General features: G+C 39.4%; 1 protein-coding gene across 1 annotated transcript in view; it reads right to left on the bottom strand.

Annotated features, from left to right (window-relative positions):
• Positions 1-13,500: 13,500 nt before the first annotated feature.
• LOC113069915 (netrin receptor DCC-like) overlaps positions 13,501-22,753 on the bottom strand; it is a 73,594-nt gene continuing 64,341 nt past the window's right edge. The window contains exons 3-5 of the mRNA XM_026243038.1: positions 16,049-16,336; positions 14,364-14,514; positions 13,501-13,672 (exon numbers count right to left, since the gene is read on the bottom strand). Of these exons, the coding sequence (XP_026098823.1) occupies positions 13,516-13,672; positions 14,364-14,514; positions 16,049-16,336 (596 nt within the window). The 3' untranslated portion in view covers positions 13,501-13,515. The remainder of the gene's footprint in view (positions 13,673-14,363; positions 14,515-16,048; positions 16,337-22,753) is intronic.

Genomic DNA, 22,753 nt, shown 5'->3' with positions numbered 1-22,753 from the left:
GTGTGTGTGAAGATGGAAAAACCCACAACAATTAACCAACATACGCTTTTTGATATTGGTTAATTTATGTACCCTCCTTTATCCAACCGAAATGTAGGTCTCTACAGTTAAGCTCTGTATTATAAATAAAAAAGACAAAACTATTTTGTCATGTTGATTAAAGAAACAATCACGTTAGTAAAAATAAAACTCCTGCCTGGCAATTCAAGTGTGAGGCAAGGGTTTTTAAAGGAGGAACTGTAGGATGGAACACATTCGATTACAGATAATATGAAAGTTATTTTAAATTAATAACTGGAAAGAATATAGTTTTGCTTTAGAGTGGCACCAGATGAAGTATCATATGGGATTGTTTGCAGTCATTTGAACTCAGAGTTGCAACTCCAAAACCAGTGTCAACATGGCACTTTTAAAATAAGTGTTCCCCTCAGTTATCTACAGTGAGGAGGAAAAGCATTTGATACACTGGGGATTGTGCAGGTTCCCACTTACAAACCACGTAAGAGCCTGTCATTTTTATCTTAGGTATACTCTTCTACTCTAATGACAGAATCTTAAATAACAATCCAGAAAATCACATTGTATATTTTAAAAATATATATTTTTGCAGTTTATTGTTTATGACATAAGCATTTGATCACCTATCAACCAGTAAGAATTCCAGCTCTCACAGGAAGCCCTCCTTTTCTCCACTTTTTATTAACTGCACCGGTTTGAACTCGTTACTTCTATTACCTGCACCGGTTTGAACTGTTACCTGTATAAAAGACACTTGTCCACATACTCATTCATGGGAGAAGGTCATGTGGTCTGATGAGATGAAAATAGAGCTTTTTGGTCTAAACTCTACTTGTTGTGTTTGGAGGAAGACTAAGGATGAGTGCAACCTCAAGAACACCATCCAAACTGTGAAGCATGGAGGTGGAAACATCATTCTTTATGGATGCTTTTCTGCAAGAGGGACAGGACGACTGCACCGTATTGAGGGGAGGATGGATGGGGCCTCACACACAAAAGTGTCACTGCAGGCAGAAACCCCAAATTACACAAACATATAATTATAAAACATAGTTATATACCAGGGGTCTCCATCCTCCAACCAACCTTTTTGTGTGCGAGGGCTACCTCAAGGGATAAAATAATAGAAGGGATTTGTGTTTGTCATACTCAAATTTTATTATACATATAACATGGTGGTGCTTTTTTACAAAATAATAAAATATCTTGATATTCTGGTTCAGACTTACAAGTGTTGAAAAAGAAATCAACAATTCCTGAAAAATTATGAAAATATTTATAGATTTTTTTTTGTTGTTGTTGATTTTCTACAAACCTATTATGTATGCGTTATCAAAAACAGTAGCCCAAACATTTTGTATAAATATAAATGCAAAAATAAATAAATAAACTGTCATAACTTCTTAAAAAACATTAGCATACTGCATTACATTTAATACATAGCCTATATAGCCTTTTTTTTTTATTACTTTCTGGACTCGGACTCGGCCTTTGGGAGCTCGGACTTGAGTCCAGCTTGGCCCCTTTTGGACTCGGACTCGGACTCAGACTTGATGTTTGTGGACTTGGTCTTGACTCGTGCTTGACAATACCACTGCTGATGACACTCAACTCTTCCTCTCATTCCATCCTGATGATCCGACGGTAGCTATTCGCATCTCAGCTTGTCTAACTGACATTTCTTCCTGGATGATGGATCATCACCTTCAACTCAACCTTACCAAGACAGAACTGCTTGTGATTCCAGCAAACCCATCGTTTCATCACAATTTCACCATCAAGTTAGGCACATCAACCATTACTCCTTCAAAAACAGCTAGAAGCCTTGGCGTTATGATTGATGATCAGCTGACTTTCTCAGACCACATTGCTAAAACTGTCCGATCCTGCAGATTTGCTTTATTCAACATCAAGAAGATCAAGCCCTTTCTCTCGGATCATGCTGCACAACTCCTTGTTCAAGCTCTTGTTCTGTCCAGGCTGGACTATTGCAATGCCCTCTTGGCAGGTCTTCCAGCCAATTCTATCAAACCTTTACAATTAATTCAGAACACGGCAGCAAGATTAATTTTTAATGAGCCAAAGAAGAATACACGTCACATCTCTGTTTATCAATTTGCTCTGGCTTCCAATAGCTGCTCGCATAAAATTCAAGGCATTGATGTTTGCATACAACACCACTGGCTCTGCACCCATTTACCTAAATTTGTTACTTCAGACTTATGTGCCTCTAGAAGCTTGTGTTCTGCAAGTGAATGTCGCTTGATTGTTCATCCCAAAGAAGCACAAAGTCACTTTTACAGACTTTTAAATTAAATGTTCCCTCCTGGTGGAATGACCTGCCCAGCTCAATCCGGACAGCTGAGTCCTTAGCCATCTTCAAGAATCGGCTTAAAACACATCTCTTCCATCTTTATTTCACCCTCTAACTTTAACACTCACTATTCTAATTCTATTCTTTAAAAAATCTAACTACCTTTCTGATCTTTTTGTATTCTATTTTCTTTTAATTTATTATGCAATTGTATATGTATGTGTATGTGTATGTGTAAAGACCTCTAACTAGCTTGCTCTATTCTTTCATTTTTTTTATTCTATCTGTTTTCTTTTTATTTATTATATTAGTTAAAAACCCATCCTACGTGTACTGTATTAACCTAACTGAGACTTGTTATAGCACTTATATATCATTGCTCTTTTTGTTGTTTTTGATTGCTTCCACTGTCTTCATCTGTAAGTCGCTTTGGATAAAAGCGTCTGCTAAATGAATAAATGTAATGTAAATGTAATATAGGCCTACATGACTATATTAATATAACAGCATTTTCAATATGAACTTATACAGGTACATTTCTGCCAAAAAATGTTTGTTTTACTACAGTTAATTCATAAGTTGTGGAGTGAAATGTCTTCTGACTGGTTTGTTCTTGGAACAATGTTTCGCCTGTTTTTTTACGTCAATATGTTGAGAATATCAAACTTGAATCACATAGTCATCTGTGGGTTTTTAAGAGAAATAGAGAATTCTGCGCTAAATTGAGCTGCTTCTCAGTGGATCCTCCAAGGGGGCCCCCAACAGAACAGGAAAATCCCATTCATTTTCTCCCTAGGATATTTATTTTCAGACATAATGTCTAAAGTGGTCTCCAACACGTTGCTCGTGGCCTGATTGGAGGTAGCTCGCCAAGGGCCATTCACATATGGCGTCTTTTGCGCTCAAGTTCAAAATATTTAAGCGACCCACTCATTTTTTCCAGGTGCAATGAGTCAATATGAAGGATGGGGGTGCACCCAAACCACAGGTGTTTTTTTCTTCTCCGTAAATAAATCTTCTAGCAGAGCTACAGCAAACGTTTATCGGTAGTGGAAATCCATTAGCTAGGCTATTAAAACTTCTAGCAACGTAGCAACATAGCAACGACAGACGCCACGGGAAAATCGGACCGAATTTTACAGTTTTTTTTTTATTCACTTTGGTTTTTTATTCACTTTTTATTTTCACAAGCAAGGTGTACATTTTCACAACTCATATTACTAATATCACGACAGATCATCAAAAGTGCACTTTTTTCAAACATGTCAGCATATTTTCGATTGTTTTAGTACAATACACAAAACCACAAAGTATCCTTTTCACTACACAAAATAAGTGTTTCATCTTAATAAATGTTTCATTCACAGTAACCACCTTTCATAAATCTCTTACTGATCTTAATGGTTAATCACTGAACCATTTGGTAAACCTATAGATTTTAAATTGGTTTGTCAGGAATATACAGTATATGGATTTTGAGAACTACAGAAATAAAAATGCGTGTTTGTATGAACATATAAATTATGTCCAAGTGCCTGGACAACCTGGAGGAAACATCTCCATGTGCGCAGCTATCTCTGAAGATGGTGTTGTAGGACGTAGGCCATTACTTGGCTCCTATAATGCTGCACATCTTATTGAGTTCCTCAATGAAATTGAACCAGCCTGTCAAGGTATAAAGGGGTCACCTATGTAACTGTGTTGGACAATGTCAGGTTCCACCACGCAGAGGTAGTTCAAGCATGGTTTCAGGCCCATCCCCGATTCATGACCCTCTACCTGCCTCCATACTCTCCCTTCCTCAACCCTATTGAGGAATGTTTTTCAGCATGGAGGTGGAAGGTCTATGATCGCCAACCCCTTGAGCGTGCTAGCCTCATTCAGGCCATGGATGATGCATGTGATGACATCAGTGTAGACCAATGTCAAGCATGCTCGCCAAAAGGCTTTTTCCAAGGTGCTTGAACAATGATAACATTCATTGTGATGTGGATGAGAATCTATGGCCAAATGCTCAAGACAGGCGTGATCCAAATTAATGTAATGTGTGCACTAAATGTTATGTTTTCTTCTCCTTTAGTTAAATTTCATTATAGAAAATATACCTATGTTACAATTATATCAGAAAAATAAAAACTAATTTGCCCAAATTATTGTAGAGGATGTCTTCATTGATCCTTCACTTGATTACACATTGGATGGATATTTTGGAAATGATAGATTATGTAAATGTTGGGTAATGTACTAAATATATTGGCATATAAAAGTGTATTGCCTAATGTGAAAACTGTGTAATCTGTCTTTTATAGTACTGTAGCATATTAATTTCAGCACTTCTAAGGCCGATTTGAAACCAGTATCTTGCATTGTTTGCTGTTGGATGAACTGAATGTTAAAAGTACTAAACTGAAAGAAGATCATACTGTTGTGTTTCAGTGATTAAACCAAATGTTCTCATTACATATTACAATAATCTTGTGTTTGAAACAATGATTATATGGAATGAAAACATGTGCAACTGAATGAAAGAATGAGATCCGGTTTTGAAAGAATGACTAGCTGTGTTACAAATGTGATCAGTTTGGATTTTTGTACTAAGAGTTTTGAAAATGTACACCTTATTTGTGAAAATAGTACCAAAGCGAATGAAAAAAAAACTGTACTATTAATAATAAAAGATAAGCTATTGTGTATTGTAAATGTCAGTATTTTGTCTTTTTTGAATCATTCTTTTTATAAGAATGATTTAAAGACTGAAATATGCGAGGTTTATCTTTTTATAAAAACGTTTTTGTCAAAACTTTATTTGAACTTGTACATGTTAGTAGATAACATGTTGTAAGACACTTCATTCAAATTTGGCCATCATTTTAATGATACTATTTTAATGTTTATGCAAACAAAAAGTGCATATTGATGGTAAGTTTATTTGTTATTTGCTGGTTTTCGATATAAAACTTGGTGAATTGATTTTATTGTGTAGTATTAGTACTTTTTGAACAGGATTATGTGATAACAATGCTCATTTTGGTCACTATAATCATGAAAATACAGTTATGATGTACTATAAAATCAACAATAATTATGTGTTTTTACAGTATAATAATTTTTTATATGTCAATTAAAGGTGACATATAGGCTTACAATAACTCGTTTAGGTCTAAAACAGTTGGCATATTTGTTAATATGAGAGTTATGAGACATTATTTATGTTAGTTTTTTTTTTTTTTATAGATTTAATTTTTGCATATAGCTCTCGGCCACTTTCATTTTTAAAAAGTAGCTAAAAAAGTTTGGAGACCCCTAAACCATCCAAGTTAGATTGACCATGAGCTACGAGGCTGAGAAACGAAAGTTTCTGCTCCCATAAAAGCCACAAAGTATAAAAATCAACCTTGTTATTTGCGATCTTCTGGAGAAATACTACACTACCCATAATTCTAAGCAAAATAACTTGAGTCGCGCCGCGGTTACCATGGTGACGTATACCGGCCCCGCGAACGGTGATCTGAAGTAAATAAATACCGGTAGTTTATATGTTTATACTGTGCCTTTTTTCCGTAAGTTTAAACGGACGGCCGTTCTGGACTTTTCCAGAACGCACAGATTGTCAGTCCGTCCCTGTTGACATCAAACGATAGTTTGGACATTATCTTCGCCGACAACATGTCTAAGGTAGGATAACAATAATTACATAATATACGTTGTTTCATAGCTTTATCATTACTTTGTATTGGGCACTATACAAATGGTTGGGGTTACTGCGTTGCGTGGACAGGCTGTACCTACTGTAATCACGTGTGCTATCTTGTTAGCTAGCCTAAAACTATCAGCAACGCGATCTACTAACATGATACTAACATAACATGAATTACAACATGGGTTTCTGATTTCAGTACTAGTAATTGACTATGTTTAGCAGGTGTTTGTTTTTCAACGTTTTGGTAAAACAATTTGATATTTTATGGCTCCTTGTAGAACAAGATCTAAACATCCTACTAGGCTATAACATACAAAGTGTCTGAAAATTATATTAATTTTTATAGTCGAAGCGTACGATAGTCTATATTCATCATACTTTATTAATTTACTAGAATACATGGTTGATATCCATCAAAAGCTGAGCAGTTAACTTGAGATAACTTCCTTGTGTCCAAGATATGTAGCATTTATTGATATGTAATATCTGGCAATTATTTATTATGCACAATGCTGTACCAGGACCGAGCCATAGGGGGAAACACGTCTTCTTAGTTTCCCGCCATTCATGTAAATATGAGGCGGAGATTTATTAAATATGCACACTGCAGTACCAAGACCCGGCTCAGGGGGCAAATCCGAACACACACCCTCACACTCCAACACTGGTAAAACCACCTTCTGGGGTCACAAGTAAGGAGCTAAGAAATTTGCACAGGCTATATTAGCATGCTATTTCCTATCAGTTCCAATGGGCATCCTTATGGGGACACAGATTTTGTCCCCAGTTGGTCATCGTGTCCCCACATGGAAGGTAAAAAAACACATCCATGTCCCCAAGAGGTAGCAAAAACACACCCACACACACACACACACACACACACATCAGTGCAATAATACAACAATAATATAAAACAAATGTCTAGGACACACTAACATGATCAATTTCATCTGAACATGACCTGACGCACACGCATGAACAACATCAACTGCTGACGTGATCTCAGATCATTAACTGGACTGTTAATGAGAGTCGTCAGGATTGGAAATAACAAACACTCATTCTCATCCTGAATGAGTTCTTCATGTGCTCCCATACTAGACTCCATCCAAACTGAAGACAGCAGCTTTCATTCAGTTGTCATGATCATGTTGATTTACGCTGAACGAGTCATTACGGTGGTTAATCCGGTTAAGCGGGTGAGGGTTTTGTTACTGTAATCTCAATCCTGGTCCGTCAGTGTTTGTTAGAGTAGCTGGATTTCACGATTATTCCTTAAATCTCATTTCACAGTATTAACAACCACAATCCCATTTCAATCAGTCAGTACATGCTAGAAAAAACAACACGGTGATACATATTCAGTAAGTCATCTAGGCATAAAAACATCCACACAGTATAAGAGCCTTGGAAACACTTGAGTCGCGTGTTAATGTTTTCTAACTAAGTCTATTCTGCTCACCAAGGCTGCATTTATGTGACCTAAAATACAGTAAAAAAATTTAAATATTAATACTATGGAAAACAGCTGTTCCCTTTTAAGGGAACTTCAAAGTGTGTCCTCTAGGGGTCGCTATGGGGAACACCTCGTCGTGACCCGTGTCTGAAGCATACATTGCAAAACACCAACAACATGTTGACTGGTGACAGCTCATAACATCACTAACGGTGCGACTATACAATATTGGGAGAACACGTCATCCACTTCTACGTCTTTACTGACCGTTTTGTTTGAAGCATGCAATTTGAACAGCCACCAAAGAAAGATTTGCAAATAACCTGCCTGATCTATCTCAACTGCTATTTGTACCCAAAAATACACATGAATTAGACGAAATGACTGACAACATGGGCACTATTTTCTCTAATACATTAGAAGCTGTTGCCCCGATCAAATTGAAAAAGGTTAGAGAAAAACGTACTGTGCCATGGTATAACAGTAATACTCACTCTCTCAAGAAAGAAACTCGTAGTCTTGAACACAAATGGAGAAAAACTAACTTAGAAGTTTTTAGAATTGCATGGAAAAACAGTATATCCAGCTATAGACAGGCTCTAAAAACTGCTAGGGCAGAGCATATACACAAACTCATTGAAAATAACCAAAACAATCCAAGGTTTTTATTTAGCACAGTGGCTAAGTTAACAAATTACCAGACGCCACCTGATTCAAATATTCCACCAACGTTAAATAGTAATGAATTTATGAATTTCTTCACTGATAAAATAGATAACATTAGAAATACAATAGTGAATGTAGATTCTACAGCGTCTAACACTTCAGTTTCATCCATCGCACCCAAAGATAAACTGCAGCGCTTTACAACCATAGGACAGGAAGAGCTAAACAAACTTCTCACTGTATCTAAACCAACAACATGTTTATTAGATCCTGTACCCACTAAATTACTGAAAGAGCTGTTACCTGTAGCAGAAGAACCGCTTCTCAATATCATAAACTCCTCGTTATCTTTAGGTCACGTCCCAAAACCATTCAAGCTGGCGGTTATCAAGCCTCTTATTAAGAAACCAGTCTTACTTGATCTTAGTGCTGCGTTCGACACCATAGATCATGACATACTCATAGATCGATTACAAAACTATACAGGTATTCAAGGGCAGGCTCTAAGATGGTTTAGATCCTACCTGTCCGATCTCTACCATTTTGTGTATTTAAATGGGGAGTCATCTCATTTATCATCAGTAAAATATGGAGTGCCACAAGGATCCGTCCTAGGTCCCCTTCTATTTTCAATATACATGTTGTCCCTTGGTAATATTATTAGAAAATACAGGATTAGTTTTCACTGTTATGCTGATGATACTCAGCTATATATCTCAACAAGACCAGATGAAACTTCCCAATTATCTAAGCTAACAGAGTGTGTTAAAAATGTAAAAGTAATAATTTTCTCCAATTAAATTCAGATAAGACAGAGATACTAATTATTGGACCAAAAAACACTACACAGCATCTTGTAGATTACAATCTGCAACTAGAGAGATGTACTGTTACTTCCTCTACAGTCAGAAATCTGGGTGTTATATTAGACAGCAACTTGTCTTTTGAAAATCATACTTCCAATGTTACAAAAACTGCATTCTTCCATCTTAGAAACATTGCCAAGCTACGAAACATGTTACCTGTTTCTGATGCAGAAAAGCTAGTTCATGCATTCATGACCTCTAGACTGGACTATTGTAATGCACTTCTAGGTGGTTGTCCTGCTTCGTCAATAAACAAGCTACAGGTCGTCCAAAATACAGCGGCTAGAGTCCTTACCAGGTCAAGAAAATATGATCATATTACCCCAATTTTACAGTCTCTGCACTGGCTACCTATTAAGTTCCGTATCAGTTACAAATTATCATTACTTACCTATAAGGCCCTAAATGGTTTAGCTCCTGCGTACCTAACTAGCCTTCTACCACGCTACAACCCATCACGCACCCTAAGGTCACAAAACGCTGGACTTTTGGTCGTTCCTAGGATAGCAAAGTCCACTAAAGGAGGTAGAGCTTTCTCACATTTGGCTCCCAAACTCTGGAATAGCCTTCCTGATAATGTTCGGGGTTCAGACACACTCTCTCTGTTTAAATCTAGATTAAAAACACATCTCTTTCACCAAGCATTCAAATAATGTATCTTTTTAATTGTGAGTGTAGTTGCATTTTTATTCATTAGCTTGGGTTAAACTAATTGTACTTTGTTGGATCAGCAGCTAATGATGTCTCTATGTGTTTCTCTGTTTCTGCTGGATCTTCATCCCGTGGTAACTAGGATTTACACAAGCTCCAGTCTGGATCCAGAACACCTGAGAAGAGATGATGCTGACCCTCAGAGGACCTCAGATGATGCTGACCCTGAATCAACAACAGAACTAACAAATATTGCTACAAGTGTGACTGCATCATATAATAATTATTAATTAATAATATTAATAATGTTCATTGTCTGGCTGACTACGTCTTGTATTAATTTTTCTAAAAATCCTGTCAAACGTGCACAAACTGACAGTCACCACCATAAGCTACTACTAATTATTGTATAAACTAAATTTTCTGTGAAGTTGCTTTGTAATAATTTGTATTGTAAAAAGCGCTACACAAATAAACTTGAATTGAATTGAATTGAACGTGATAAGAGTGATTATAGTACTTTTCCACTGATTGTGTTTCCTCCTCTTTCTCAGTCATCTACAGTACTAGTGGATGGATTGGCAGCAGAAATACACCGAACAGTCCAGTGGATGCCTGATTATCTGCTGCTGAATCCCTGAACACACACACACACACACGCACACACACACACACACACACACACACACACACACACACACACACTCACACACTCACACACACACACACACACAGGTTATGCTGGCCGGTGTTGTGTCAGCACTGGGCTCAGGCCAGAATCCCACTAAATGTACTGCACTGAACTGCAAGTCAAGCCAGTAGTGACCAGACTAATGAGCCACACAGGCTCACGAACCACAGCCACACAGTCACACGTGAAGACCGAATGCTCAACACATCACGTACCGCTGAGATCACTAAAGCACAGAGAAGAAACAGGAGAAACAGCCTCACAGCAGTGCTTCACACTCAATACAACACTCAACAACACTCCTGCAGTAACACTAATGCAACGCTCAATCAGTCCTTTACACTGTTTAAAAACACTTAAACAGTTTTGAAACGGTCTTCATTTCTCAAAACTCTACGGAAAACCACACAACATGCAAAACGTGACACATATAAACACTTCTTTCAAAACTATTAAAAGAAACGATATTCTATAAACTTTATTTTTGCATAGTTACTCTATACACAAACATAAAAGATTATAGAATTGTATATTTTTGGGTGAATTTATAACAAGTGCTAAATATATCTTCTTTAGTTAAGTCAGGTTTAAAAAAACAACGCAAGCCAGTTAAATGATGAACTGTACCTTTAAAAGGCAGCAGATGCAGAATTCCTGCTATTTGTAAAGTTTCAGTGTTTTTGGTTGAAGGTTTCACGTTTGTTTCACATGATCACAGATGCTGAAACCAAAAAAATCATCAATCCTCGTTTTCAACCCTCTCTTAGCTTTATATCCATGCATATGTATATCTGTGCAAAAGCAGTGACAAACTAAATGTGTGCTGTGTTTGTCCTGAGCGTTCAATGCATCTGCATTTCACTGAACATCATCATCTCAGGAGAACAGACGTCTGGAGGGCAGCTGAAAGACTCAAAACTTCACCAAAACACATGCACTGAATATTTCTCTTTAATCATGGCGCAGAGGATGTTATAACGTCGAGGAACCAATTAAAAGTGCTGGAAAGTTTTTGACCACAAAACTTAGGTTTAATTAAAGGATTAGCAGGTGTGGTGTGAAATAATTGCTGTATGTTTCTGTTTCCTACACTCCATCTGTTCTCTCACCCACACAGAAAGCTCTCGGTTTGAGGGCACTAACTAGTGTCCATCCAGAGCAGTAAGAGGAGAGATGCCTGGACGGAGTGTGATGATGGTGTTTGTGCGGCTAGCATCAGATCTGTGATGGGATGGAGGCTTGCGGTGCGTGACGGCACTCATGAATAATGCATGCGTGAATCCTTCAGCTCCACACACTCAAATCTGAGCAGCGTCCCACACTAGAACATCACGACCTGCTTCTACAGGATCCTCTGGAGTCTGAACACCACACAAACACACTTCAGACTCAAATCCCAGAGACAACACACATTAAGTACTGACACTAAAACTGAAAAAATAAATCAACAAGGCTAATCTGAAAGCCACCAAACACCAAAAATCTGAGCTCCACATTCATCTTTCTTTTTTTTCACTCGCTGTCCTCTCTCTGAGCGCTCACGCCTGCTTTATTTGATTTATACGCCGGAATAATAATAACAGAAACGCCACTGGACGTCAAATATCCTGCAGGCTTTCTGTAATTAGATTAAAGTGCAGAAACTCGCTGTCAAACACACTGAGAACAGCCAGTCAAATCCACTGCATGAGAGAAGGTTATTGAAACAGTGCTAATCTGGTTTAGTTGGTCTGCTTAAGGGTTTACAATTCTGGTAACTAACACACAAGCTGTGGTTTACTAACATATATTTCAGATCATAACTGGCCGGTCAGTTCATATACTGGATTTCTTCTGCAAAACAAGCTGAAGCTTCAGGATCTGTGTCAATCAGTCAATCAATGAACACAAACAGTCTAACCCGAGCTGATCAAACAGCCAATCAGATCTGAGGAACAGAACTAACTGATGAATAATGAATCACAGGACTTTAGCAGCATCCAATCAGAACACAGAATCCAAATCATCTGCTTTATAAAACGAACTAAACATCTACAAAAGCACACAAAGCTGTGACAATCTCAAGTGATCAGCGATGAATGTGAACAGAGAGGATTTACACGAAAAAACAAGAACAAAACCTCATTTCAAAGAGCTCATGATCAAACAGAGATTTCACAAAGGAAGATGAAACTCATGGAAAATCTGATCAACAAACCAGAGTTTCTTCATCAGGAGTTTCCTCAAAAACTATTTAATCTCACACAAACTCGACAGAACAGCACATGAATATTAATGTGTTCATCCACACGCTCTGAACTAAACAGATGATCACCATCTGACGGGATTCCTGTATTTATTTATCATTTATATTAATGAGGATAAAATCAGACAAATAAGATTCATCATAGCATTTCAATGAAGTGGATAAAATAATTTAATAATATAAAAATAATTACAAACAAAACACAACGAAATAAATAAGACAAATAAATAAAAGATATAATAAAATAAATTTTGATCTGATATTTCATAAAAAAAAAAAATCTTATTTCTGATGTGTAAACTTTATAGAAAAATGTCCAATTTTATAAATAAAATAAAAATTAGTTTTATGTTAGTTTATTATCACTGACATACAACTTTTTATAACTTGAGATGTTTATTTTTTATAGTTTTCATGTACATTTTAATTTGTTAACATTTTAGTAATTGTGTTTTTTAGTGTGTTTCTGTAATTTTTATTAGCTACATACAGTAGTTTTTATTCATTTGATTTTAGTTTCACAAAACAAAACAACATTTCCTTTACAACTAGCTGAAAGATGCTGTTTTAATCACATGAAGCACAAATGCTGATGACTCTGAGCTTCAATCACACACACAACTCAAAAACTAGGAGCATGTGACACAGAACCATAACACTCTTCCAGATTTAACCGATCCTCTGAGACCACGAGCCAGAAAACATCCCAGACATGAGTACTGAAACAATGTTTCTCAAGCAGTAAATCATCATATTATTCTGATTGCTGAAGATCATGTGACAGACTGGAGGAATGATGCTGAAAATACATGAGCATCTAGTGGTGATTTGTAAGGTTTTCAGCGGTGAGTAAAGGAAGGATGCCTGTCAGTGTTTCCTGATGAGATGAGCTGTGGATCTGAGGGATCTCACGCAGGACTGAACTCACCGAGCACAGACAGCTCGCAGGACGCAGAGATGTTCTGCTGTCTGTTGTGAGCGACACAGGTGTATGTTCCCGAGTCGTCGTCTGTGACGCTGCTGATCAGAAGGTTGCTGGCGCTCAGGAGAGAGTACTTCTTTGATCTGACGGAGAATCAGACGCAGAAACACCATCAGACTCGACAGAAGAAGAAGAGAAAACCAAACTGATGCTTTAACAGAAGACGATTAACAGAGATCACTTCAGGAGCACTCAAGAGTTTGTTATATATGACATCTAACATATCTCATAACAGATGTTTATTAAAACAACAGATATACAAACATCTATATGTTTTGGGATATTTTTTAAATACATATCTATCTTTTATATTTCCTATATATTTTACTTTATACTTTATATGACAATATTCATATATCATATATTCATATATCAATATTTCATATATGGAAATGTAGTATTTGCACATGTAAAGGGACGGAACATTTTTGGTAAACTTTCCAAAAGTTCTCAAAAATTCCCAAAAGTTTTCCGGAAGTTTTCCGTAAATGTAACCAAAATTTTCCAACCCTTTGCAACCCTAATGGGGGGTCAGTAATTGATTGATTTAATTATTTTTAGAAAGAAATTCATATTTTTATTCTTCAAGTATAAATTAAAATGATCAAAAATGAAAGTAAAGACTGGAAACTGGAAAGCTTTGATCACACAATAGAGTGATATATCACAATGTATTTACAGAAGAAAAAAACAAGTATTTTCCATCAAAACAATGCAGCCGTGATGATTTCAGCAGCTGTCCGTGATGCAGTGTGTCCGTGCTGTTCTCCTCACCTGCTCTGGATCAGCTCGTCTCCTCTCATCCAGAAGAACGAGGGGTTGGGAAAACCAGAGGCGGAACATTCTAGAACCGCATCCCTGCCCTGAAGAGCCGTGACCTTCTGAGGCCTCTGGAGGAACGTCAGCGCTCGCGCTACTCCAGGCTCTGAACACACACACACACACACACACAGGTCAGCAGCGTCTCTTGAGGCATGTATTATCTGAGCACACACACACAGACACACAGACACACACTCTCACACACACACACACACACACAGGTCAGCAGCGTCTCCTGAGGCGAGTGTGTGTGCATGTATTATATGAGCACACACACACACAGGTCAGTTTAACGCAGCGGTTGCAGTTGCTGCATGTGTGTGACCTCTGAACTCTGATCTCGATGGTGCAGTGTTCACATGCTGAAGCCTGCAGCAGTGTTTCCTCCCAGAATGCAACTCTCCACGGACAGGGGTCAGGTCTGACCGGAGGGGGTCCCAGGGCTTCTCTGGTTCCTCTAGCGCTCCTGCAGGACACACTCTTGTGATCACAGCCAAGCAGACGCTCAGCAGGAACAGGAGGATCTGCAGTCTAGACTCACGTATCAGATTCAACTTTGATTCATCAGGTTCCTCAATCATAACTCAAAGAACGTGCTATTATAGACTCTATGTGTTTGAGTTAAAATCATCTCAATGCTGGATGTGTTTCATCTTTTGTCTTCTCCAGATGTTCACTGATGGACTGGAGTGCTGTGGATTATTGGGATGTTTTTATCAGACTCATTCTGACGGCACCCATTCACTGCAGAGCATCCATTGATGAGACACTGATGCAGTGCTACATTTCTACAAACCTGATGAAGACACAAACTCATCCTGATCTCAGATGAACTGAGGGTGAACACACTTTCATTTTTGGCTGAACTAGTCCATGTCTTGGTATTTCTCTTGAGTTCATGTCCTGATCTGTGAGCTTGTTTCATGCGAGTGTTCGCTTAGAGGATAAACGAGATGTAGAAGCTGATTTGAGTGAAGGACTCGGGTCATTAGAAGGAATCAGAGTCATTGATTCTCCTGCATCGAACAACAGAAATGTCAGAGCTGCAGAAATCATTCAGAATCCTCACAGAAAACGACAGACTGATATTTGAGCTCCGATACCTGCTGCTGAAAACAAGCACTTCTCCCGGAAACCCAGTGCATTCTGGGACACGCTACACAGACTCAGAGAGACCACTGACACACACACACACTTTCTCTCTCTCGCTCTCTCGCACACACACAAACGTGACTCGTAGCAGTGAGTGCATCCCGCAGCACTAGTTAGTGGAGGTCAGCGGGTCACTAGTTAGCGGGTCACTAGTTAGTGGAGGTCAGGCAGGTCACTAGTTAGTGGAGGTCAGCGGGTCACTAGTTAGTGGAGGTCAGGCAGGTAACTAGTTAGTGGAGGTCAACGGGTCACTAGTTAGTGGAGGTCAGGCAGGTCACTAGTTAGTGGAGGTCAGGCAGGTCACTAGTTAGTGGAGGTCAACGGGTCACTAGTTAGTGGAGGTCAGGCAGGTCACTAGTTAGTGGAGGTCAGCGGGTCATTAGTTAGTGGAGGTCAGCGGGTCATTAGTTAGTGGAGGTCGGGCAGGTCACTAGTTAGTGGAGGTCCGCGGGTCACTAGTTAGTGGAGGTCAGCAGGTCACTCACCCGGTATGACGCGCAGGTCTGCGTCTGTGCCGCTGCGGGAGCTGCTGGGGTTCTCTGCTAAGCAGCGGTATGTGGCCGAGTCTGGTGGCTGGACCCTGCTGACCTGCAGAGAGCCGGAGGGCAAGATGACCACTCTGCTGTCAGGGTCAAAGGTCAAGGGCAGGTCCTCCCTGTTCTTCTGCCAGCGCACCACAGGCATGGGCTCACCGGTCACCTCACAGCGCAGAAGTGCCGTGTCACCCAGATGAGCCGAGACCGACTCGGTGGGGACCACCACTCGCAGAGGACCTGAGGGAGAACCACACCAGAGAGAGAGTTAAATACATTGAGATGCCCTGTGATCATGCTTGTCTGGAGCAGATGCATGAGAGAGAGAGAGACGGAGTCATTCATTTACTGTTTATTAAACAGTGCTTCTCTCTGACATCTGAGAGCTCTTTTGGAATCAAATAAAAATAAAAACAAAGGACAGTAAAACAACTGGCAAACAACCTTTAAGTAAAAAACAAAAAAGTTTTGGAAAAAAAAATATATTTTTGTGTTCCTGTAGCTCAATTGGTAGAGCATTGCGTTATCAAGCGCAATGTTGTGGGTTCGAGTCCCCGGGAACACATGATAGGTAAAAACTGATAGCCTGAATGCACTGTAAGTCACTTTGGATAAGCTAAATGCATACATTTAATTTAATTCAATTTAATATTTTTGAAAGAAAGAAATATAAAAAAACTCATGTCACGTTTAAGTCAGTGTCTTGCTGTTTCTTTAAATTATTTGTGAAAAACACCAAAGTTTCTTCAGTCTACTAAATGTGTGTGTGTATACATACACACACACACACACACACACACACACACAGACAGGCAGTCTTAGAATGCGATGAAGTTCATGAACAGTGTTCTTATGTTAATGTGATTCTGCTCATAATTCGACAGAGACGTGTGTTTCAGCTCGTGGCTGTGTTTACTGTGGACCGTGCATCACAGCAGCTCACAGGGGAACAACAATTATTCCTCAGCTTTTGCCAACAAAATGTGCTGCTGGAGTCCTGCGTCTTATCGCACTGATTAATGTTAACATTGTTCCCTAACTGCCTCCAATTACACTCAGCGGCGTGCTAGCAGCCAGCGGCCAGACACACACACACACACACACACACACACGCATGCATGCACTTCCGTTCGTAACCTCTGATTACTGCCTCAGCACATCAGCGAGGTCCAACTAGGAACACCGAACAGATTGAGCCTAATATATATATACATGATTATCACTTACAGACAATTGCAATCATGAGATCTGAAGATCATGTGACACTGAAGACTGGAGGAATGATGCTAAAAATACAGCGGAGCATCACAGAAATAAATTATGTTTTACATTAGAATAATATTTCTGATTTTTACTGTATTTTTTATCAGATAAATACATAATTATTGAGTGGAAGAGACAAACATTTCCAGCACCTGAATTCACTGAGACCTGGAGCAACATCACACACACACACACAAACACACACACACACACACACACACACACACACACACACACACTCTCTCTCTCTCTCTCACACACAAACACACACACACACACACACACACAGACAGAGACACACATACACACAAAGTGTAAGTTCCACTCATTCTCTACTATAGGAGAGGAAGAATTGTATAAACTTGTTAAATCATCTAAACTTACAACATGTATGTTAGACCCTATACCATCTAAGCTCTTAAAAGAGGTGCTTCCAGAAGTCATAGGTCCTCTTCTGACTATTATTAATTCCTCATTGTCATTAGGATATGTCCCCAAAACCTTCAAACTGGCTGTTATTAAGCCTCTCATAAAAAAACCACAACTTGACCCCAGAGAACTTGTTAATTATAGACCAATCTCAAATCTCCCTTTTCTGTCCAAGATACTAGAAAAGGTGGTATCCTCACAATTATATTCCTTCTTAGGGAAAAATGGTATATGTGAGGATTTCCAGTCAGGATTTAGACCGTATCATAGTACTGAAACTGCTCTCCTTAGAGTTACAAATGATCTGCTCTTATCATCTGATCGTGGGTGTATCTCTCTATTAGTTTTATTGGATCTTAGTGCTGCGTTTGACACAATTGACCACAACATTCTTTTGCATAGACTTGAACACTTTGTTGGCATCAGTGGAAGTGCACTAGCATGGTTTAAATCGTACTTATATGACCGCCATCAGTTCGTAGCAGTGAATGAAGATGTATCATATCGATCACAAGTGCAGTATGGAGTACCTCAAGGCTCAGTACTAGGGCCGCTACTCTTCACGCTTTATATGTTACCCTTGGGAGATATCATCAGGAAACATGGTGTTAGCTTTCACTGTTATGCTGATGATACGCAGCTCTATATTTCCTCGCAGCCCGGTGAAACACACCAATTTGAAAAACTAATGGAATGCATAGTCGATATAAAAAATTGGATGACGAGTAATTTCTTACTGCTAAATTCAGAAAAAACAGAGGTGTTAATCATAGGGCCTAAAAACTCTGCTTGTAATAACCTAGAACACTGTCTAAGACTTGATGGTTGCTCTGTCAATTCTTCGTCATCAGTTAGGAACCTAGGTGTGCTACTTGATCGCAATCTTTCCTTAGAAAGCCACGTTTCTAGCATTTGTAAAACTGCATTTTTCCATCTCAAAAATATATCTAAATTACGGCCTATGCTCTCAATGTCAAATGCAGAAATGTTAATCCATGCATTTATGACTTCAAGGTTAGACTACTGTAATGCTTTATTGAGTGGTTGTTCTGCACGCTTAGTAAACAAACTACAGCTAGTCCAAAATGCAGCAGCAAGAGTTCTTACTAGAACCAGGAAGTATGACCATATTAGCCCGGTCCTGTCCACACTGCACTGGCTCCCTATCAAACATCGTATAGATTTTAAAATATTGCTTATTACTTATAAAGCCCTGAATGGTTTAGCACCTCAGTATTTGAATGAGCTCCTTTTACATTATACTCCTCTACGTCCGCTACGTTCTCAAAACTCAGGCAATTTGATAATACCTAGAATATCAAAATCAACTGCGGGCGGCAGATCCTTTTCCTATTTGGCGCCTAAACTCTGGAATAACCTACCTAACATTGTTCGGGAGGCAGACACACTCTTGCAGTTTAAATCTAGATTAAAGACCCATCTCTTTAACCTGGCATACACATAACATACTAATTAGAGATGTTCCGATACCCTTTTTCTCTTCCCGATACCGATTCCGATACCTGGGCTCAGGGTATCGGCCGATACCGAGTACTGATCCGATACCTGGGTGTGTATCTGTATATACAGCTGTATATACTACTAGCCCTGTGTAAATTGCTAGAATTCTTTTTATGGTGTGCTTCAGACAGATCCCTCAATAAAACATGAACAAATACATGGTGAACTACTGTATTTATTACAGTATTTTTATTATCTAACATGAATTTGACAGTATTATTTATTTTCATATGCAAAAAAGAACTTCAAATGCAGCCAAAAATCTAACACCGCAAACTAAAAAAGGTATTTAAGTTTTACAATATAACTGTATAAAAAAACTGCAACAAATAAGTCTAGGAATATAAAAAAAGATCTATTAATCAGATAATCTCTTTACAACAAAACAAGTAAAAAACAAGCAACCATCTAGGCATAATTATTATTATTATAGAGACGTATTATTATTACTGTAGGCTACAACAGTAGCTTTATATATTGTCAATTTACTCATGTAAACCAAACATTTATTTTAATGGGCTGCCATGAAGATCTTTGAGTGTCTGTGTTTATGATATGACAGTATTCTCAAATGAAACGGTAAATTCTCATGAAGTGACGGTTTATGCGTTCGTGTCCTCATGACACACAGCAGAGACTACAAAACAGCGAGCTCTCGCGCATCTGTGCCAGTCACCCACAGAGATGTAGATTTTGCGGGAGTAATATTTAAATAGTATTTTGCAGTTTAATATTCACAGACACTAGTATATATTCGGCTACTGTCTGGAGCCCTGCGCTTTGACTTACACGGAAGCAACTGAACGCAGCTGCCGGTACTGAATATACTCGAGAGTCTGTAACTACCGGTACTACAGAGACATACTGCTAACCACTGATCTATAATATAGAAGCGGCTTCACTGTCTTTTGGCAGTTTAGAATGTGATGAGTGATCCAGTCATATATAGATAAGGGCTGCTAACGCGTTTTCATTTCTTCTTCGCTGCTCTAAACAGGGGTTGCTTGTGGCAACACAGCACAACTTCCTGTGTTTTCAATGCATTTTGAGCAGCGAAGAAGAACCGTGCAGCGGTTAGGCAAAGCTTGCGGTCATAACTAGGTATTTTTTAAGAAAATGGTATCGGATCGGTATATGGGTTCATGTACTCGCCGATGCCGATGCCAGAATTTGTTGTGGTATCGGAGATATTTCCGATACTAGTATCGGAATCGGAACAACTCTAATACTAATATGCTTTTAATATCCAAATCCGTTAAAGGATTTTTAGGCTGCATTAATTAGGTAAACCGGAACCGGAAACACTTCACATAACACCGTACTTTCTACATCATTAGAAGAATGGCATCTACGCTAATATTAGCCTGTTTCTCTCTTGTTCCGAGGTCACCGTAGCCACCAGATCCAGTCTGTGTCCAGATCAGAGGGTCACTGCAGTCACCCGGATCCAGTACGTATCCAGACCAGATGGTGGATCAGCACCTAGAAAGGACCTCTACATCCCTGAAAGACAGCGGAGACCAGGACAACTAGAGCCCAGATACAGATCCCCTGTAAAGACCTTGTCTCAGAGGAGCACCAGGACAAGACCACAGGAAACAGATGATTCTTCTGCACAATCTGACTTTGCTGCAGTCTGGAATTGAACTACTGGTTTCGTCTGGTCAGAGGAGAACTGACCCCAACTGAGCCTGGTTTCTCCCAAGGTTTTTTCTCCATTCTGTCACACACACACACACACACACACACACACACACACACACACACACACACATGCACAGTACACAAACACACACACACATGCGCACACACACACACAACACTCTCACTCACTCACACACACACACACACACAACACTCTCACTCACTCACTCACTCACACACACACACACACACACACACACACACACATGCGCACACACACACACACACACACTGGTGTACTATGAATGTGCTGAATGTGAGTGTTTCCTCTGCTTATGAGAGACACACTGCAGCCTGTGATTACAGAGCTTCATTATCTGCTCTCATTAAGAGGGTGTTCATATGCAAATGAGCGGGGAGAGCGTTTAAATCTAATTAACACAGAGAGAAGAATGAGGAGGAATAATTCCACTTCTGCATTCCCAAAATAGAGTGAGAGAAAATAGGATGATGATGCTTCGGGAGAATGAGAGAAAGAGAGAGAGAGAGAGAGAGAGAGTCACACACACACACACACACACACAGAGAGAGAGAGAGAGAGAGAGAGTTACCATGGATACGATGGCAGTTGGCAGCAGAAATATCAGCTCCTGATTTCAACATCATTTTTGCCAGATAATGAATTTTTTCATGAACCAAATCATACTTAATTAATTGGACATTCATTTGTGAACAATAGAGGCAGAAGATTTCCAAGGTAAGACCTCTTAAGAAGATTGACATCGACTAAAAACGACATATAAAGTCACTGTAGCAGTTAACTGTTAGCCAAGCTGAGGTTCCGTGACAGTTATTTCAGTTACGAACAACATGGGCCTCACTAAAGCAGAGGCATTTTTCAAAAATGAAGAGGAGTTGGAGATAATCTATCCAGCAGAAGTTAAATCTATAAAAGACAAGAAAAAGATGAAAGAGATTATACTGAGGGAGAACCCAGAGATACTGCTATCTGACTACAGTGGAGCAGAAAACAGCCGAGTGCTGTGTAACCTGCTGTTCTTCACTGAACACACATCATCCTGGCACACCGTCCTCTGCTCAAACATGACATGTGTCAGAAAAGGAGGCATCAGCAAAGGCAGACAACTCACTCTGGAAGGAGAGAACGACACAAAGCTGACTGTGAATCTTTACCATAATGGCACAGTCATGGTCCAGGGAGCAGAAACCAGCCTCAGTGAATTCCAGAGGAGCTTCAGAAACCTTAAACACCAGGTTCAGAAGATAAAACAAGATCCTGAAATGAAGAGCCACACAGTGTCCAGCACCAGCTCCGTTACCATCTCTGACAGCAGCTCAGGAACTCACTCCAGCACTCCTGCGTCTCCTAAGATCAAGGCTTTGAGAGATACCATCGCTGAGCTGGAGCAGCACTTCTGTCTGTTTAAAGAGGAAACCACCAACAGCCTCCATCACCTGCTCAACCTGACCAGCCACCACAGTGTGCAACAAATACAGCAGCTCTGCTCTGCTGTTAAACAACTGGAGGAGGACAATCAAGAGCTGCACCAGGAGCTGAGGAGGGTGAGAGAAGAGCTGGTCAGAAGAGAACAACACGGCCACACACTGGAGAGACTGCTGGAGGAGACCAGAAACCAGCTACACACAAGACAACACCGAGAGAGTGTCAGCACCCAAACACACAGCACAAACACCACTCAACCGCAGCAGTGTGTCAGCTCACCGTCTCAGAGCTCCTTCACTCCTACAACCTCTCACAAGCTCAAGAGGAAAGAGACC

Source organism: Carassius auratus, chromosome 5, assembly GCF_003368295.1.
Source record: "Carassius auratus strain Wakin chromosome 5, ASM336829v1, whole genome shotgun sequence".
NCBI lineage: Eukaryota > Metazoa > Chordata > Actinopteri > Cypriniformes > Cyprinidae > Carassius > Carassius auratus.
Note: the sequence above shows the minus strand (reverse complement) of the source record. Positions and strands in the feature narration are given on the sequence as shown.